This window comes from Anticarsia gemmatalis, chromosome 18, assembly GCF_050436995.1.
Source record: "Anticarsia gemmatalis isolate Benzon Research Colony breed Stoneville strain chromosome 18, ilAntGemm2 primary, whole genome shotgun sequence".
NCBI classification, from domain to species: Eukaryota; Metazoa; Arthropoda; class Insecta; order Lepidoptera; family Erebidae; genus Anticarsia; species Anticarsia gemmatalis.
The window spans coordinates 1,358,391-1,375,385 of NC_134762.1; the positions used below are offsets into that span (position 1 = coordinate 1,358,391).

Sequence of the window (16,995 nt, forward strand, 5' to 3'; positions counted from 1 at the left end):
CTTAGGTTCCGTTTACACATACCGAATCAAAAGGCTAAGTAGCAATTTGTAACTCTCTATTTTGGTATCTACATATCTAGTCAGCCCAACCCGCAATTGGCCCGCGTGGTGGACTTAAGGCCTAACCCCTCCCTTATTACGGGAGGAGACCCTTGCCTAGCAGTGGGACATCAATGAGTTAAATTTATATAATATCTAGTCAGTACCACTGACAAACGTTTGACATTTATAATTATTTTAAAATAGTTCTTGTGGAATACGCTAAAGGCGTTGAATAGTCAATAGATGTCAAAATCATCACTTCGATCAAAGCGTCTAATTAGTGTTATGTGGCTTTTTTATAATTACTTTTATCGATACTTGTCACAATGCCAATGCTGTTGCCGAAAATAATGTTATTTTTCTTTTAGAAAATACTTAGCATCAAATGAAGTGGAAAAACATCGAAATACTTGTAATGTTCAAGAGCCTTTATTTGACGTGTAATGATCGTAAACTGGCAAACGTTTTTACATGCCAATTTCAACGTCAAAAGAGAATGCGCGCACTCCATCTATATCTATACTTATATTATAAAGCTGAAGAGTTTGTTTGTTTGATTGTTGGTTTCTTTGAACGCGCTAATCTCAAGAACTACGGGTCCGATTTGAAAAATTATTTCAGTGTCCCATCTATGGAGGAAGGCTTTAGGCTATATAACTTCACGCTACGGACTTTAGGAGCAGAGTAACAACGAAAAATGTTACAAAAACGGGAAGAATTGTCTCTTATGTGACGCAAGCGAAGTTGCGCGGGTCAGCTAGTTAAAAAGTAAAGAAATTGATAGGCTTTATGCTCAAGCAAATCGAAGTCGACTTTTACTCAACTGCTAGCGTGTGGTTGTCATCGTATTACTCGCTTGAAAAAATAAGCACTCCGATTCCCCAATCCGGTTTATGTGAACGGTCACTTAAAAAGTATTTTTTCGGGCGAAAAATCCCCATTTTGAAAAAACATGGAAGCTCTTATGTGAAGTTATAATAAACTTGTATCAACATAGATGTTAAGGCACGTTATATATTTACGCCTGAATTCTTCGGTTGATCGGGCAACTTGCCTTTAAAAGTTGGATTGCAATTTACTTTTTATTCTTGGTGTTTGGAAAAACAAGGAGTTTGGAAATGTTCAGTACTTTGTTTTCGTGGTGGGATTATGTAAAATGTGTTTTGAATTTGGAGGCAGAATGTTAAATGAGGAAAGATGAAGATGTTATGTTACCGATGTGTGTGATGCATGTATGATGAATTGAGTAATAGCCAGTTTCAATATTCAATAATATCGGATGTTTTAGTATTCTCAAGAGACACTTACACAATACTAGCTGACATAGGTGGCTGCCTTCACTACTTAGTAGTTAATATACAACGCAAATATATCATGTTTCATTTAATACCTTTTTCAAAGTGTAGCAGTGTAAACCCAGCACTGTTTAATTTATAATAATCAATATGGATGCCTACATAATAATATTACGTACATATATTGCACAGGTATCTTTGCTACTAATTTTTGTCCATTAAGTCAGTAAGGTTACATTTACGAAAGCTATCAACAATTTTGATATAAATAACTTTGCAAAGTAAATAGCATTTAACTAAAATATGCTGTAAACTGCACCTCACTTACCTTTTTAAGCTTAACAATATTATAATATTAAAGGATAATAATCTCAAAACACGTTCTCAACTAGAATGTTTCCTGAAATATTTTAAATATTTCATCGTTCACGGTACACAGCATCCATTCACCCTTTATCTCGAACAAGAGGTACGTCACGTATTCCTCTCGTTTTTCTTCCTCCCACTCAGAGAGGGCGCAAGTGAACTCATTTTGAGATTTTAGTGTTTTGAGATTTTTTTTGTTAGGTTGAGGAAGATGAACGGTCGTGTTATTTGACAGTGTTCCGACTTTCCGAGACTGTAGTGAATTATTTTTCTTTTTTACATTTATTTAGAATATTATAGGTATATCTAAAGGTAAAAGAACAGATTAAGACAATTTGTAAATAAGACTAATAATAATAAATAAATAATAAATCATTTTATTTTCAAGCTACAATGGCTCATAGATATACCTTACAAACTAACATATATATTAAGTATATCATCACTATGTTAGTAGCACTAAACTTAAGCACAGTGTCTTGTGTGTATGTGTGGATAGTACGGGTTGTTATTAATTGAGAAGACAGCTGTTAGATTTCGACACGGGTAGAACAATTTTGGCTAATGAACTCACAAAACAATAAATAATGTCTATTAAAAAAAATATTTCGTCTGTCTCTGTCGTATCTTCTTGAATAAACAAATGTATTATGAAGTTTTGATTAATACATTTCGTGCATTTTTTTACCCAGGCATTAGTTTAACCATGTATGAACTTTAAAATAAATTTAACTTTAAAACCGCTCCATCTTATGTGTTTGTGCCGGTCCATTAACACTACAAAGATTTGCACGAGTAGTTTATCACGTTATGAGTTTTCCTTTTGTAACACAAAAGCCCATTGTTCAACAAAATTGAATCTCCACAATGAATATTAAAAGCTTTCGTTTAAAATTCAATTTTCCCTTTGTTGCAGAACACCAATGCGTCGGTTGACGAGCCCGATCCAGGTATGCAACGGCACGAAGAAATGACCAACATCATAGCAAAATGGCTCATAAATATTGGACGACATGGGTGAATTTCGCTTGCATAACACTCGCCTTGCTCACCACCACGGTAGCAGACTTTACAACCGAGTGCCAGAGGCCGTGTGACTGCAGGTGGCAGTCCGGTAACAAAGCCGCTATTTGCTCAAACTCAAGTCTTAAAGTAATACCAGCTAATCTCAGCAATGACATACAAATACTAGACTTAACAAACAATAATTTACAACAGTTACACCAGGAAGGATTCAAGAAAGTAGGCCTAAGTAATCTAAAGAAACTTTTCCTCAAAGAGTGCAACATCGAAGTGATCCACAAGACCGCATTCGTAACTCTAGCAATCATGATAGAACTTGATTTGTCGAAGAACAAAATCCGCTCGCTTCATCCCGATACGTTCAAAGGCACAGAGAAACTAAGATTGATAAACTTAAGCTACAACTACATCGATAAGTTGGAAGATGGTATATTTCGCAACTTAAAGTATCTGCAGAAAGTGGAGGCGAGCAACAATCGAATACACCGCATAGGAACTAAAGCTTTCGTAAACTTGCCGCAGTTGAAAATTTTGCGATTCAATGGCAATAATCTGAGCCATATGAAACCGGAAACTTTGATGGGCTTGCGAAACTTGTCAGGTTTAGATTTACACAACAATCCTTGGCGTTGTGACTGCAATCTTCAGACTTTCAGAGATTGGGTGATCAGTCATAATTTGTACACTCCTCCGACGTCTTGTGCGGAACCACCATCTGTTCAAGATAAACTTTGGAATGAATTAGATTCATCGAACTTCGCGTGTCGGCCGACTATACTGGAGCCGGCGCCCGACTCAACGGTTAAAAGTTACGACGAAAACGTGACTCTGACTTGTAAAGTAGTTGGGAACCCACCACCTGAAGTCGCTTGGCGGTTTAACGGAAAAACTATAGAGATGAAAGCGTTCGGCGAGATCAGATACAGCGTAGCTGAGAACACGATGGATTTGATTCGATGGGTGAACCTCACTATAATATACGCTCGGTATAGTGACAGAGGGAATTATACCTGCGTCGCTGAGAACCCAGGTGGTCGTGATGAGAAGACCTTGACGCTTGTTCTGTCAAGATATGGAGGAGTAGGTACGATAGCTGGTATGGATACAGATTCCTTTGCCATCCTAGTAGGCTGCCTAACAGCTATAGTGATAATCTTCGGAGCTGCGTTAGTGATTTGTTATTTTACGACGCAAAACAATGAAATCAAAAGACTGATAAAGAATGATGCTCGTTCTTCTAATGGGGAGGTGCTGATTGAGGGGTCAGTGGCCTCGGAGACGGAGAAGGCTTTGAAGATCGAGGTGAACCCGGTGACCAAGCCGCCGAGGAAGTATGAAGCGCCGCCGTCCTTTACTAGTGAGGCCACTGAGATGTCGGAGCTGAATAGAACACTGCTTGACAACGAATCTGTTTTAGGTGAGTTGAAAACGAAACTATATTATTATCATTTATGTTCTTCTTTTAATAGGATTGAATTACGGTCAGTACATGTTTTGAAGCCTCTAGTTTACGTTGAAGCATAGTCGTTTTAAATATAATGGTTGCTCTGTGTTTCCCACAAAACCAAATAAATTGTCAAATGGAACTGACATTATAACAGAATAACATTTTTCACGTTCAAATAGATACATGACGTATAAAATAATCAGTACTACCTATGCATATTGTCTAACAAACCCCAATTTTATTTATATTATCTAACACAAATTACATCGTAAAAAAAATAATTGTTCACGACCACGAATCTTAGCTAATATTGATTCTGTTACCACACAATAATGATTTTATTTTCGTGTAACCATTTAATAAATTAACCATATATTATAATATATGTTAGCCAATTGATAAACAATGAACTCAATTACTGTACTAAATTGTTATTCAATCGAAATGAGTTATATTCGAGCATGTAATTTCTACTTCAAATAGAACATATTTTGATAGGCATCGACTTTGTACAAAATTGTTTCTTTAATATTTTGTTTTATTTTTGGCAATTGATTGAATTGACTTTTAAGAGACGAGACAGGTGAGCTTGCGGAATTAATTTTAATTTGATTGAACATTTTATTTATAGTAGCATAAATCCTGAGCCAAAAATAAACCATGACAAAATGGTTTACGAACAGACAACTCAACAATATAAATTAATATTTCTCTTTGCATCATCCAAAATTGGCCGACAAAAAATACTCCAGCATGTTACAAAATGTTGTATATAAAAAAAGATTACGCACGCAAAAGTAATCGATAACTATTAATAGTAAGTCAATCAATATTTCAATAAAATATCATAAATTATTTAGTTCCCACGGTTTTCGACAGGCATTATAAAAATTTGTTCCATACTAAAATTAAATAAAATACCAGTTGCGGGGTTCTCTGCAGTCGCCACAGTCGAGTGTCGAATGTTTGACATTTAAAAGGTACAGTCGAAATAGTTGTAATAAAATCTTTTCTCTACACAAAAAAGCTCGATATCTGGGTACCTCACGAGTTCACTGAAAGAAACCTAATGAACTGTGTACTCATTTGTGATTCTTGAAGCTAAAGCGATTTTATTACAAGTTCATACATACTATAATGCGAAAAGACTTTTTCCTCGACCTTAATATAAACAGATTTCCTCTAATTCTATTCCCACAATGAAATTCCACGATCACTATCAGCTGTTAAGTAAATTTGAATTTGCCGTAGACTAAGACGGTCCAAACAGTCTGTTGACGTAGGATTGTTATCACAGCTAGGTTTGTCCAGGTGCCCACTTCCTAGTTACTGGGGAACTGTTTGTACAACTCTGTATAAATAGTTTAAGTTTACTATGAGAATATTTTTCATTAGTGTGTAAAATGAAATGAGGAGAAGAACCTTTTATTTTTCTCGTAATACTAAAATTAGAAAATTTAAGTGTTTGTTTGTTTTAATGCGCTAATCTCCGGACTGGATCAGATTGAAAAAATCTCGTTGTTATAGTAGGCTATATAATATGTAAAAATACGCTTTGATTAAAAAAAGGCGGAGCGGACGTAGAGCTTAAGTCTATTCGGACGAAGTCGCGGGCAGCCGCAAGAATAATTATAAATATTAAACCTTATTTTCAAACAAATTTAAACACATGAGGACGACGCCTTCACGACTAAACTGCTGACCTACCCTTGATGAAATTTAACGACGGTTGAAAAATTTTAATAATCCCTAAACATTTGATTTTTTACACGAGAGTGGCTGTGTAGGTCAGCTGATACATAATAATGACTCTAAATTAAATTGTATCAAAGCTAGAATTTTAATTGGTCTAGTTAGCATTTGCTATTACCAATTCGATGAAGCCTAATCATTAATCAATAATGTTAAACAGCCAATCATCAGATTTAGAGACCAACAGAATTTAGTTAATCTATTTATTCAAGTTTGTACGTAAATTACGCATTTATGCACACAAATTGTTAGGGGAATTTCGCACAACTCTATATTTCGAATCGTTTTATTGGTACTGTTTTAGTTTTAGGATTTTAAAGTAAATATTTGTGATACGGGTGCTGTAATTCAATTCTCGTAGGACAAATATTTGTGTGATCCATGTTATTACTATTCGAGCTTGTATTTTTGTCCATGCTTTTTAATAGAACCTTTTTTATCCTTACTTTATATAAAGGGGGATTTTATGTTGACGGCATTCTATACCAAAAACCTTCAAATGATGTTGCGTTGAATAAATACACAAGAAAATTCACGATTATTACTAAAGTAGCAGCACGCCTTGGTGCGAAAGGTTTAAATAGTTATCGTGCAATCTCTACAATCTTTATTCATAAACTTTCCTTCAGAAAAATTCAATAAAAAACTGCATCAAAATCCGTTGCGTTTTAAGGATCTAAGCATAAATAGCAGACAGCGCGACTTTGTTTTATATTATGAACATAACATTCACACAGTGACAAAATGACGTAAAATCGTTTCCAAAAATAAATAAATACAAAACATTTAACATCCAAAGGAATTCTTCAATAAATAAAAGGAATAAAACATTCGTACCGAAGAATCCAACAAGCCACTGATACACAAACTTTTTATCAACAAGGGGATCAAAGGGTAGATCTTCAAACACACTTATCTCTTTCAACAATTGCTAAAGTAATACAAATTACCCACTATGGTTTCTTCTCCCCAACCTTTATTTATTATTACTTCAAATTTTCTGTTATTCTGGTCTCAGTAAACAAATTAAACCTTTTGACTGATAAAATTATTCAGAATAAACTTTCTCACAGAAATTCAAACGAATTCCTCCACTTAATTCACTTTGATCTGCAAAATCAAAGTTGTTTTGCTTTAACATAAACGGAAAATAATATTATTTTTGTGCTCAACGACTTGTTAACCGAGGATCGTTAAAATACAAAAGATACTGTTTCCCTGATACCTTATCACAATAACTTCAACTGCAGAGTACATTTGAAATGCTGAATTATATTACTTTGAAATTCCAGAAACGTATTTTGAGTGAAATCTTGATGTTTCAACAAAAGGTTATTTTGAAAATGATTGGCAACTACTAGCTATCACTATTCGCCAGACTATTAAAACCTTTGAAGATTCTGTTAAGAACAGATCCAATCTATGTCTATCTGTGTGATATAAGATTAGGCCCTAGCAAACCGCGCTCTCAAAATGTTAGTTGATATACGTAGCACTCTTTTTTGTGAAAGTTTATTTATACTTATAATAAATCTTACTTCCAAGAGGCCTCTTCTCAAAACAACTTGAAATAGTTTCAAAACAAAATTCAGAGGAAATGTATACTTCACAGAAACGTTACATAAAAATCAGCGAACTGTAACTATACGCCTCTGTTTACTCCTTTGGGTATTTCCTTCAAGGCTCGCAGCCGTACAGTTTATTCTCAAATCAAGAATAAAAATACATTCACGAAAACGCGCGCCAAACAAATGCCAACATTACAAATTCAATTCTTTCACTCAAACAGATTTCAAAACTGGAAAGCTCATCTTTATTTTCCTGTTTCTCCAACATAAATTTCAGGAAACGACAGGAAACATCGTACTCGGATCAAATATTCATGGGTACATGCTGTACTACGTGTACTTTGGCCAGAATGTCTTTATAATTGCCTTGAAGTACCACAACAGTAGTTCGATTCTATACTACGATCGACTACCGACAACCGACCTGTCATCGAGAAATTTTGTATGAAAATTTGATCAGCGCCTCTAACGGGTGTCGTAGGAAATATTTTGGCAGTACATTCTAAATGTCAATATTTCGATACTCAACAGTACCGACTGTACAGAATTGCGCTACTGAATATGAAATTTAATGATCCCACTAAGAGACAATTGTTGTCAACTGTTCCCGAGTTTTTTAGGAAAGAGTTGGCCCTCAAATGTCAACAGCTTTGACTTGTTTTTGAGTTATAAAATTATGGTAATGAATGCGGTGGTTCGTAAAAATATTTGGACAGTGTTCTGACTGTTGTTTTCTTGTTCAGATTGGGTGGATTCGTTGTAGGGTTCAATGGAACGCTTTAGGTACTATTTCTGACAAAAATACTTTTTCTTGAAAAGACCTTTCCTTTAGAAATGTTGTTTTATGTTAATTTATTATAAGAACTCGTTAGACAAATTGTTGTCTTATACGATATGCTCCTCTTCGTGGCAACAACTACAATTGAGTTTTAAAGTATTTATTTTTTGTTCACAGCTTCAACAGAAGACAACAGCCGGCATCAAGACGTGGAACTTCCAAAAATATCCCATGAAACATTGCTCATGGATCGCCTAACGCAAGAACACCAGGCGTATCCACCAGATCTCCTCTCTTTTCCTCTAAGAGGAGAAAGAGTGTCCCCTGCAGGTGGAACGTCCCATACCACGGAGAGTCCAATAAAATCTCCCGAGTATGGCGTCACAGCCATCAACCCTGCCTTATACAGCAGGTTTCAAGGCTCCAACTTCCAGGGTTCCATACCCCTTATGAATTCCAAAGGATACGTGACTCTTCCTAGAAGGCCAAGATTACCCCCTGACAGTAGTCTTCGTCCACAAGTGTTTTCAACACTGAACGGAGTGATTCCTTACTACGATACCTTCAATATGAGGTTCTTCAGCCATGGAGGGAATTACTACAGTTTGAATAAGAGTGAGATGGATTTAGGGCCTATGGGGAAGATGTCTTCGTACCAGGATGATGAGGAGCCAGCCCCGTCGCCGGCGCCTGGTACTCCCCACGCCACAATACCCAGGAACAGTCTAAGTTCGCCGAACATCCACAACCAGCTCCTGACTTTACAGGCCATGTCTGTGAACCAGATGATAAAGTCGGAGCAGAGGCCTTTGAAAGTGACTCTCGCGGAGAACGAGGGTTTGTTGAAGAATCGTGACTTTAGATCAGGTTATTCTGTGAATGTGGTCAGTGGTACTTTAGGTAGGTCAAGGACTGCCCCCAAACCGCCCCCTAAACCGAGGAAGAAGAGTGCTTGTGATGTGAAAGAACAGTTTTTGATGAACGCAGCAGAGAATGCCACTCAAGTGTAGATTGATAGTGATAATTGTTCAGGAGACGAAACAATTTTTGTTGTTTATTCTTAAATTCTTCTTAAAGACTGATCACAGTAAATATATTTAGATGCACCCTGAATAGTAGTTTCTTTGGTGGAGTTTCTTCAAGACTTGTTTTAAAATATTACTAATAAAATATATCATCATTCAATATTTCAAATTCTATACAGCTTCTGAGTTGATACGCAAATATGTTACATAGAAATTGCTTATATTTAATAATAACAGTGAAACACTATCACAAAATGTCATTAGATTCTGTTAAAAATACAGATTGAATACAGTCATTTTCAAAGCCTATAAACGTTTACAACTAAAATCTCTAACAAATTAGTATTTCACTAATATTGAATTCCCACCACGATGATGAAACTATAAACATTATTAGTCCTCTTTAAACCGAAACGGCTGTCATTATTTGACCAGAATGGTACCATAATGAGGCTTTTACCGTTCAGGTGATAGTTTTCAGGTTTAAAACTCAGTTGGAAGTAACATTATACCTAATTTCAGCTGTTAGGGACATCAAAAAGATATTATAATAAAATTTTACGTTAACGTTTTTTAAGATCTTGTTGATTTTGGGAAAATAATGTTTTAATTCACATAAATATTTTGGGAAATTATCAGTTATGAAAATGTAACAGTATCACTGGAAGGACCTACTTATGAAAATAGAGACAAACTTACCCTTGAAGTAGTTGAATTTTTACAATATAGCGTTCATAATTATGATCCTATCCTCATAGAAGAACTACTGACAAACACAGATTCAACATTGTTAGTTACGAAATAGGCGCATTTTAATCAAAAAGTCTTGTTTTCTCCAAACAAACCAGGGAGCTAACACGTATCTCAGTTGACAACTATTTGTAAGCAACTATGCTGTACATTGTTTTCTCTCTTACAATGTACTGAATAGTGACCATCAATTTGACGTACACAAGTTGTCAACTGAAATACGTAAAACATATACTGATGTGGGTTGTTTTTTGCAAAATTAGGTCCAATTTCATATTTTTCTAAAAGATTCTACGCCAACTTTCAATTTTACAATGGAAACAAAAAATAACTAGAGATAATTTAGAATCTATTACTCGACCTATAATAATGTTGAAAATAATTTCAATTTAATGTCCCATTTCATTTGACCTTAATAGAAAGATATTTCAATTGATGTAAGTCATTTTTATATTTTCGTAACAAAAATTGTTTTGTCTCGTGAATAAGAGGGTAGATTTAAAATATATTAAGTTCGTACTGGAATTTATAATACTATGTTACTTTTACAAATAAGTTATAAGATTTAAATCTTAAAAATATTATATTATACCGTATAACCATTATTATTTTAATTTCTAATTGTATACTACTTACATTTTGATTTATTTCTGAGTTCTTTCGATGTTTTATGTTATTTTATGTTAGGCATGTAACCGATGGGATGACTATAGTCCGACAACTCAGTAGTCAGCCTTGTGTGAAAGGTTTAAGAGCATCAGTGATCCATAGGTGACTGTGCCCTGTGTGATACAGCTACTTTATTTTAAAACCACACATAGGTAATTCTTACTTAAAATCTAGTACTGTGCATGACAAGGCTCTCTATTAAGTTGTCAGATTATAGTAGTCAACTATTTGGTGTCTTTTTATTATAGTAAAATTAAATAATAGCCATAATTCGAATTAATTTTTGAGAAATGAAATTATGACACCCATTTTACTCTGAAAAATTCTACCAAGTCTAGCCAGTTTTATTTCATAGCTGAAGCGAAATTTCGAAATTTCGAGTTGCCTGAAAATTCTCTCATAACATTTTCCTAGAAATTAAATGAACAGTTACATACACTACATTTATACATTTTATTATATTTTATGAAATTAATAAACGCAACTGAGTGTATTTCATGTGAAAATGTTAAACGGTTTTGTCACTTACAATTAATTTGTAAGAATGGGATTATAACACATATGATAGTTTATCTTTACAGATATAAATCTGTACAATAATTACTCAGATTTGTTTCAAAGCGTCAGGAAGTACCGGTTCAATTTTGGAAAAATATTGTGACGAATAGTCCGTTTTTTAAAGAACGCCATTGGCTTTCATTACGCTTTGACTACTAGTCACTACAGTCTACGAGTTGAGCAGCAATAGAAAATATTTATAAAACAGGAAAACTAATGTCCACGCAGACAAAACCTACTATCATGTCGATAAAAAAAAAATACTTTCAGCATATTTTCGTCTCCAAAAATATGTTTTATATTTCGTAATTGATTTTTTTTACACGCCATCGTAGAAACTTATCGAAAACGATTTCGAGCTTTCGATAAATGAACGACGTCGTCACATTGAGCGTTCAACTTTAAATTTTTCATATAAAATTGCTGAAAACGACTCGGTAACTCATGGTTCATGTTTGCCTCTCAGTAACAAATGTAGGCAGGAAGTTATCGATAAAGTCTTAGTGTCGATAACCTGAATAAAACTAGCACAGAACGGGGATGGCTTGAATAGGCGTGATGAATCCTATGCACTGCTGTGGGTAGGGAAAAGTCGGGAATGTTGATGATATTTTATTAGTTATAGCTGACCCGCGCAACTTCGCTTGCGTCACATAAAAGAGAATGCAGCGTAATAATTTTCCCCGTTTTTGTAACATTTTTCGTTGCTACTCCGCTCCTAATGGCCGTAGCGTAATGTTATAGCCTAACCTTCCTCGATAAATGAGCTATCTAACACTGAAAGAATTTTTCAAATCGGACCAGTAGATCCTGAGATTAGCGCGTTCAAACAAACAAACTCAAAACAAATTAGTATAGATTTGGTTAGTAGGCATTTTAGTCTTAAAATTGTTCAAGCCGCCTTAAGGTCTTTGACATGGCTTAGCTACCGTTATCTGTTTTTGGATAGCCGGTTGAAATGATTAATTGATTGGGACTGCTCAACTCTAATACTACTAAGCAGCTACCCACGTCCGCGTTAAGGTTGCTTTACCTACTCATCGTTTACGAACCAGTGAGTGTAACTATGAGCGTTATAAAGAAAGTGTAACTGTCAAATTCGAATATAAAATTATCATATGTGTTCTAGCCTTAATTTCAACAAAAATGTTATTCACAAGTATTCGTTAAAACAAATTGTTTGACCTCTAAACGACTCAATAATTGCATAGTACAGTAAAACCGTTTTTATTTAATTCGATTTCACTCAGTCCGCCATTTGTTTTATTACACGAACAAAATTTCTACGGTTTTAATTGAAAAACGCGATACAACAAATTGGTATTCAATATTAACGTGCAAATAGGGTCGGATGGACTTCACATATAAGCCGAGTTTCGTCAATATTTGTATGGAAATGATGCCAGAAAATCACCCATTCTGTTTGATTCTATGACGTTCTCTCGTTTGCTGTTTTAGAGGTTTTTCGTTGTACAATATGTCGGGAATTTCTGTACGGTGTATGATAGAAGCTAGTGAATTCTGCAAAGAAGATTTTTTGAAAACTGACTGTATTAGGTATGTATGTAGCCTAGAACGGGAAAAGGCAGAAATACATATGAGTAAAAATTAAAATTGTGTTCAAGCCGTAGTGTATGCGACTGTTTATTTGGTCTCTAGGGTTTTATTTGGGGAAATGCTAAGTGATATTCAAATTTTCAATTATTGACCTAAAAAGATTGTACGAATGATATGGCTATAATAAAATACATACCTTTATTCTTATCTTTAATTTATTTTTAAGTAAAAAGATAGGTAATTTTACTTGTGTTTTAATTTCTAATTACTTTTTCTTACTCTTAAGTTTGTATCCAGATTGAAAGTTATATAACCAATATTGTAAAGAAACATGTATATCTAGTTATAATTTAACGATTGTAAAATATATATTTACTATAGTATTCATTATTGGTGCTTATGAGAATAATAAATTAATTGCATAAAATATAACCCGTCTGCTTTCGTTTGTAGTTTTTGGGAAACATGTGGATTTAAGGAGCAAAAACTCGAGCCGACCTCTCACTGGTTGATCAGTTTAACCGTCCCACCGGGCTATGAGAGTAAGGGAATAGTTAGTGTACCTACCTGTGTATTATGCACACACTTGAACACTATAAACATAGTCTCGTATCACTACAATTGGAACCATCGAGTATCGAGAGTTTGACATTTAAAATGTACTGCCAAAATAGTTTCTACAACCCGCTAGAGGCGCTAAACCAATTGTCAATTATTTTTTTCTTTGGCTAGCCGGTTGTCGGTAGTCAATAGTGGAAGAGAATCGAGGTACTGGCCGCGTGGGTTTAGCAGTACCATCGGGCTATGAGAGTAAGGGAATAAAGAGTGTATTGTGCATACACTCAGAATAAACAAATCCTGCACAGTTAGCTGGTTTCAATGGAACGGGTAACCGTAGCCGTATATCGCCGAGGAGGACATTCTTTTGGATTTAAAGAGCCCAATTTATCATTTTCGTGACGAATGTTATTGCAAGTGAAAGTGACATGTAATGGGGTAAAATAATGGTTATTTTCCTATAAAAATGGAGAAAAAGAATTGTATGGCATTGTTTTTGTCATAGCATTTCCTTATGAGTTTGTCTCCTCTTCTATTGTACTTCCAATTTTATACGTAGGTATATCTGTGTGAATATGATTATTTTCTATGCTTTATAAGTACTATACTTAATTTTGTGGTTGAAAATTATCCTAGTGGTAATAGTTCAAACCGTCCAAAAGCTTTAGATTGGAGTTACCAATCACAGTGGTTTTTCATATTTACGCTTGCTATTTTATCCTATAGTTTATTTGTATTTATACATTTACACCTATAACTGTCTATTCTTCGTCCGCAAGTGTTTTATAATTTAGATTTCAGGAAAAAAACTGAAGCCCCAATTATCATATCTCGCATACTTTTGTATCTATCTCCAATATTTTATTTACTTCCTTCAACAATGTTCATATTCTCGTCTGCAACTTAATAAAAGTTCGACGAAATTACGAAAACATTTTTTATATTTTGATTATTTGAATAAGAATGTTGGGCAGCATCTTTATCATTCCGGTCCCTGTTTCCGTAAAAAAAGTGTAACACATTGGAAAATTTTGATGTATTTTTGGTATATAAAAGAAATTATAAAGTCAACGGAGGTAAAAAGTTTGGAACTGAGTTTAATAATCACATTGACAGTGATGGATGGAGATATTAACAAAAAAGTATTTTTAAGATATGTAGCCCGATTCTCTACTACTATCGTCTACCGACAACCGAACTGTCATCGAGAAATTTTGTATGAAAATCTGATCAGCGCCTCTGACGGGTGTCGTAGGAAACATTTTGGCAGTACATTCTAAATGTCAAATGTCGATAGCTAGCCGGTTGTCGGTAGTCGATAGTGGTAGAGAATCGAGGTACTGTAGCTCGATTACTACTATCGACTACCGACAACCGGCTAGCTATCGATGAATTTTGTTTTAAAATCTGATCAGCGCCTCTAAAGGCGTCTGTGAGCAGTGCGAAAGGAAAAACTTTGCAATTGAAAATACAATTTCAATACAAATATTATATGTCCCAAAATTGCACTGAGCCAGCTTCCTCCCTCATTCTAAAAAGACCCATACTAGGCAGTAGGAATAGTAAAAATAATCTTTAAAGAGAAGAATAACATAATAAAAATAAATTTATTAGTGGTAGAAGGTATGCCAACCTTCTCAATTTAGAAAACTTAAATCTGATTCTATAACAAGCCTTGTATCCACATGTTCCCCATACATTAATCTGATCGCATTTTACAGTAAAAAAAATGTAGTCTGTATATAAAATAGAAGTAAATTGTATAAAAATACATTATATTTCCAGTTTTTCTTATAATTATACTAATGAGGATTAAATAGTTAAAATATTGAAACGTTCAATAAGATCGCTTGTTGTTATAGACAGATACTGGCGAGATACATTAGTATAAATTATTTTTTGTTAAAAACAAATCTGTATTATTATTATTTTCAATGATCACATAATTAAAATTTAACCGTCTGAATTACTTTTATGTCCGAATAAATTTTCTAATTTATTTCATTACACAGCAACTATACCCACGCCGTTACAAACGTCCGAACTACGTCATAATCAAAAGAATCATAAGAATGTGTAAGTGCGAGCGAAAGACTCCGATAAAATGTTATGACTTAGTTCGCACGTTTGAAATGGCCCGAGTATATCAGCTTAGCCTTTCTTCCAAGCTATGTTGGAGTCGGCTTCCAGTCTCACCGGATGCAGCTGAATACCAGTGTTTTACATGGAGCGACTGCCTATCTGACCTCCACAACCCAGTTACCTGGGATATAACACGATATCTTTCGGTAAGACTGGTTGTCAGACAGAGTATAGTATGTATTTACTAAAAATGTAACCTTGTTCAAGTTTTGCATTTGTCAACTAGTATCTGTCATTCACAACTATGCTAGATAAATGAAGATTTTTAAAATTGTTTTATTGATTGTAAAAATGTAAATATTAGGTAATTCGAAATTATATATAAAATGAACGAAGTATATAAGGAGTGATGTGGAATTATGGAAGGACCAATAGTGTGGAGTGAATGGTTTACATTGTAATGAGAAAATAAATACAATTTGAAATAAAATTTGATGTTTTATTGATTTCTGTTCATCTATACTAATATTATAAAGCTGTTTGTTTGTTTCTAGTCTAATCTCAGGAACTACTGGTCTGATTTGAAAAATTCTTCAGTGTTAGATAGTTCATTTATCGAGGAAAGCTATAGGCTATGTATCATTACGCTACAATCAATAGGGGCAGAGTAGCAACGAGAATGTTACAAAAACGGGGATAATTATGGCGCATTCTTTCTTATGTGACGCAAGCGAAGTTGCGCGGGTCAGCTAGTCATGCATAATATCACGCTTATTCTACCCGAAGATATGGGCATAAAATACATCTTGCCATTTACAATGTTAGTTCCATATTAGTTTCATTAAATCCATAATAGAGGGTAAGCCTATTGTCATTTACCGTGAACGTAACTAAGCTAAAGTAGCCCTACTATTGACAAATATTTTAATATAAATTGGCCAATAGTACTCTGCCCCACCTAGGAACCGAACCAAATGTATCATCAGCAGTTGAATATACTACCGACCGGGCACAGAGGCAGTCTTGTGTCCAATGTTTGGAGGAAAACCTCCAATTAATATTGAATGTTTACGAAAGGAAGCTAATTGAGGAAAGTAAATATTGTGGCTTTGTTTTATTTGACTCAATTATACAATTAGCAAACGATTATATATTTTCAGTACAGTAATGGATTGCTTCACTACTATGATAAGGTTTGTAATTATATGATCGAATTGTAAAGTCACAACAACATCCAGATTATTTACTGTTTAACTGAAAGTAAATAAAGTACAATATACCCATTAACAGTCGGAGCTACGAATCCAGTGAAAGGAAGCCCATGGTATGGTTTATCACTAAATTAACTGCTTAAGGTAAGTTGATATCGATGCAGATATTTGAAACCAATTAAAGGGTAAGGCTTGCTACACACATATTCAATTCGGCATCAGCCTTGTCGGGCGGCAAAACCGAATATGCGTATATGAACCCGACGGGACGAGCCGAACAAGTGAATCGAATCCGTATTTAAAAAAAGACAACT

At 34.6% G+C, this 16,995-nt stretch overlaps 1 protein-coding gene across 2 annotated transcripts in view; it reads left to right on the forward strand.

The window, feature by feature from the left end:
* The window catches only part of LOC142980614 (uncharacterized), a 317,796-nt gene extending 304,534 nt beyond the window's left edge, over positions 1-13,262 (forward strand). For both annotated transcript variants that reach the window (XM_076126090.1, XM_076126089.1), the window contains 2 exons: positions 2,620-4,143; positions 8,449-13,262. In XM_076126090.1, coding sequence (XP_075982205.1) covers positions 2,694-4,143; positions 8,449-9,281 — 2,283 coding nt within the window. In that variant the 5' untranslated portion in view covers positions 2,620-2,693 and the 3' untranslated portion in view covers positions 9,282-13,262. The remainder of the gene's footprint in view (positions 1-2,619; positions 4,144-8,448) is intronic.
* The last annotated feature ends 3,733 nt before the right edge of the window (positions 13,263-16,995 follow it).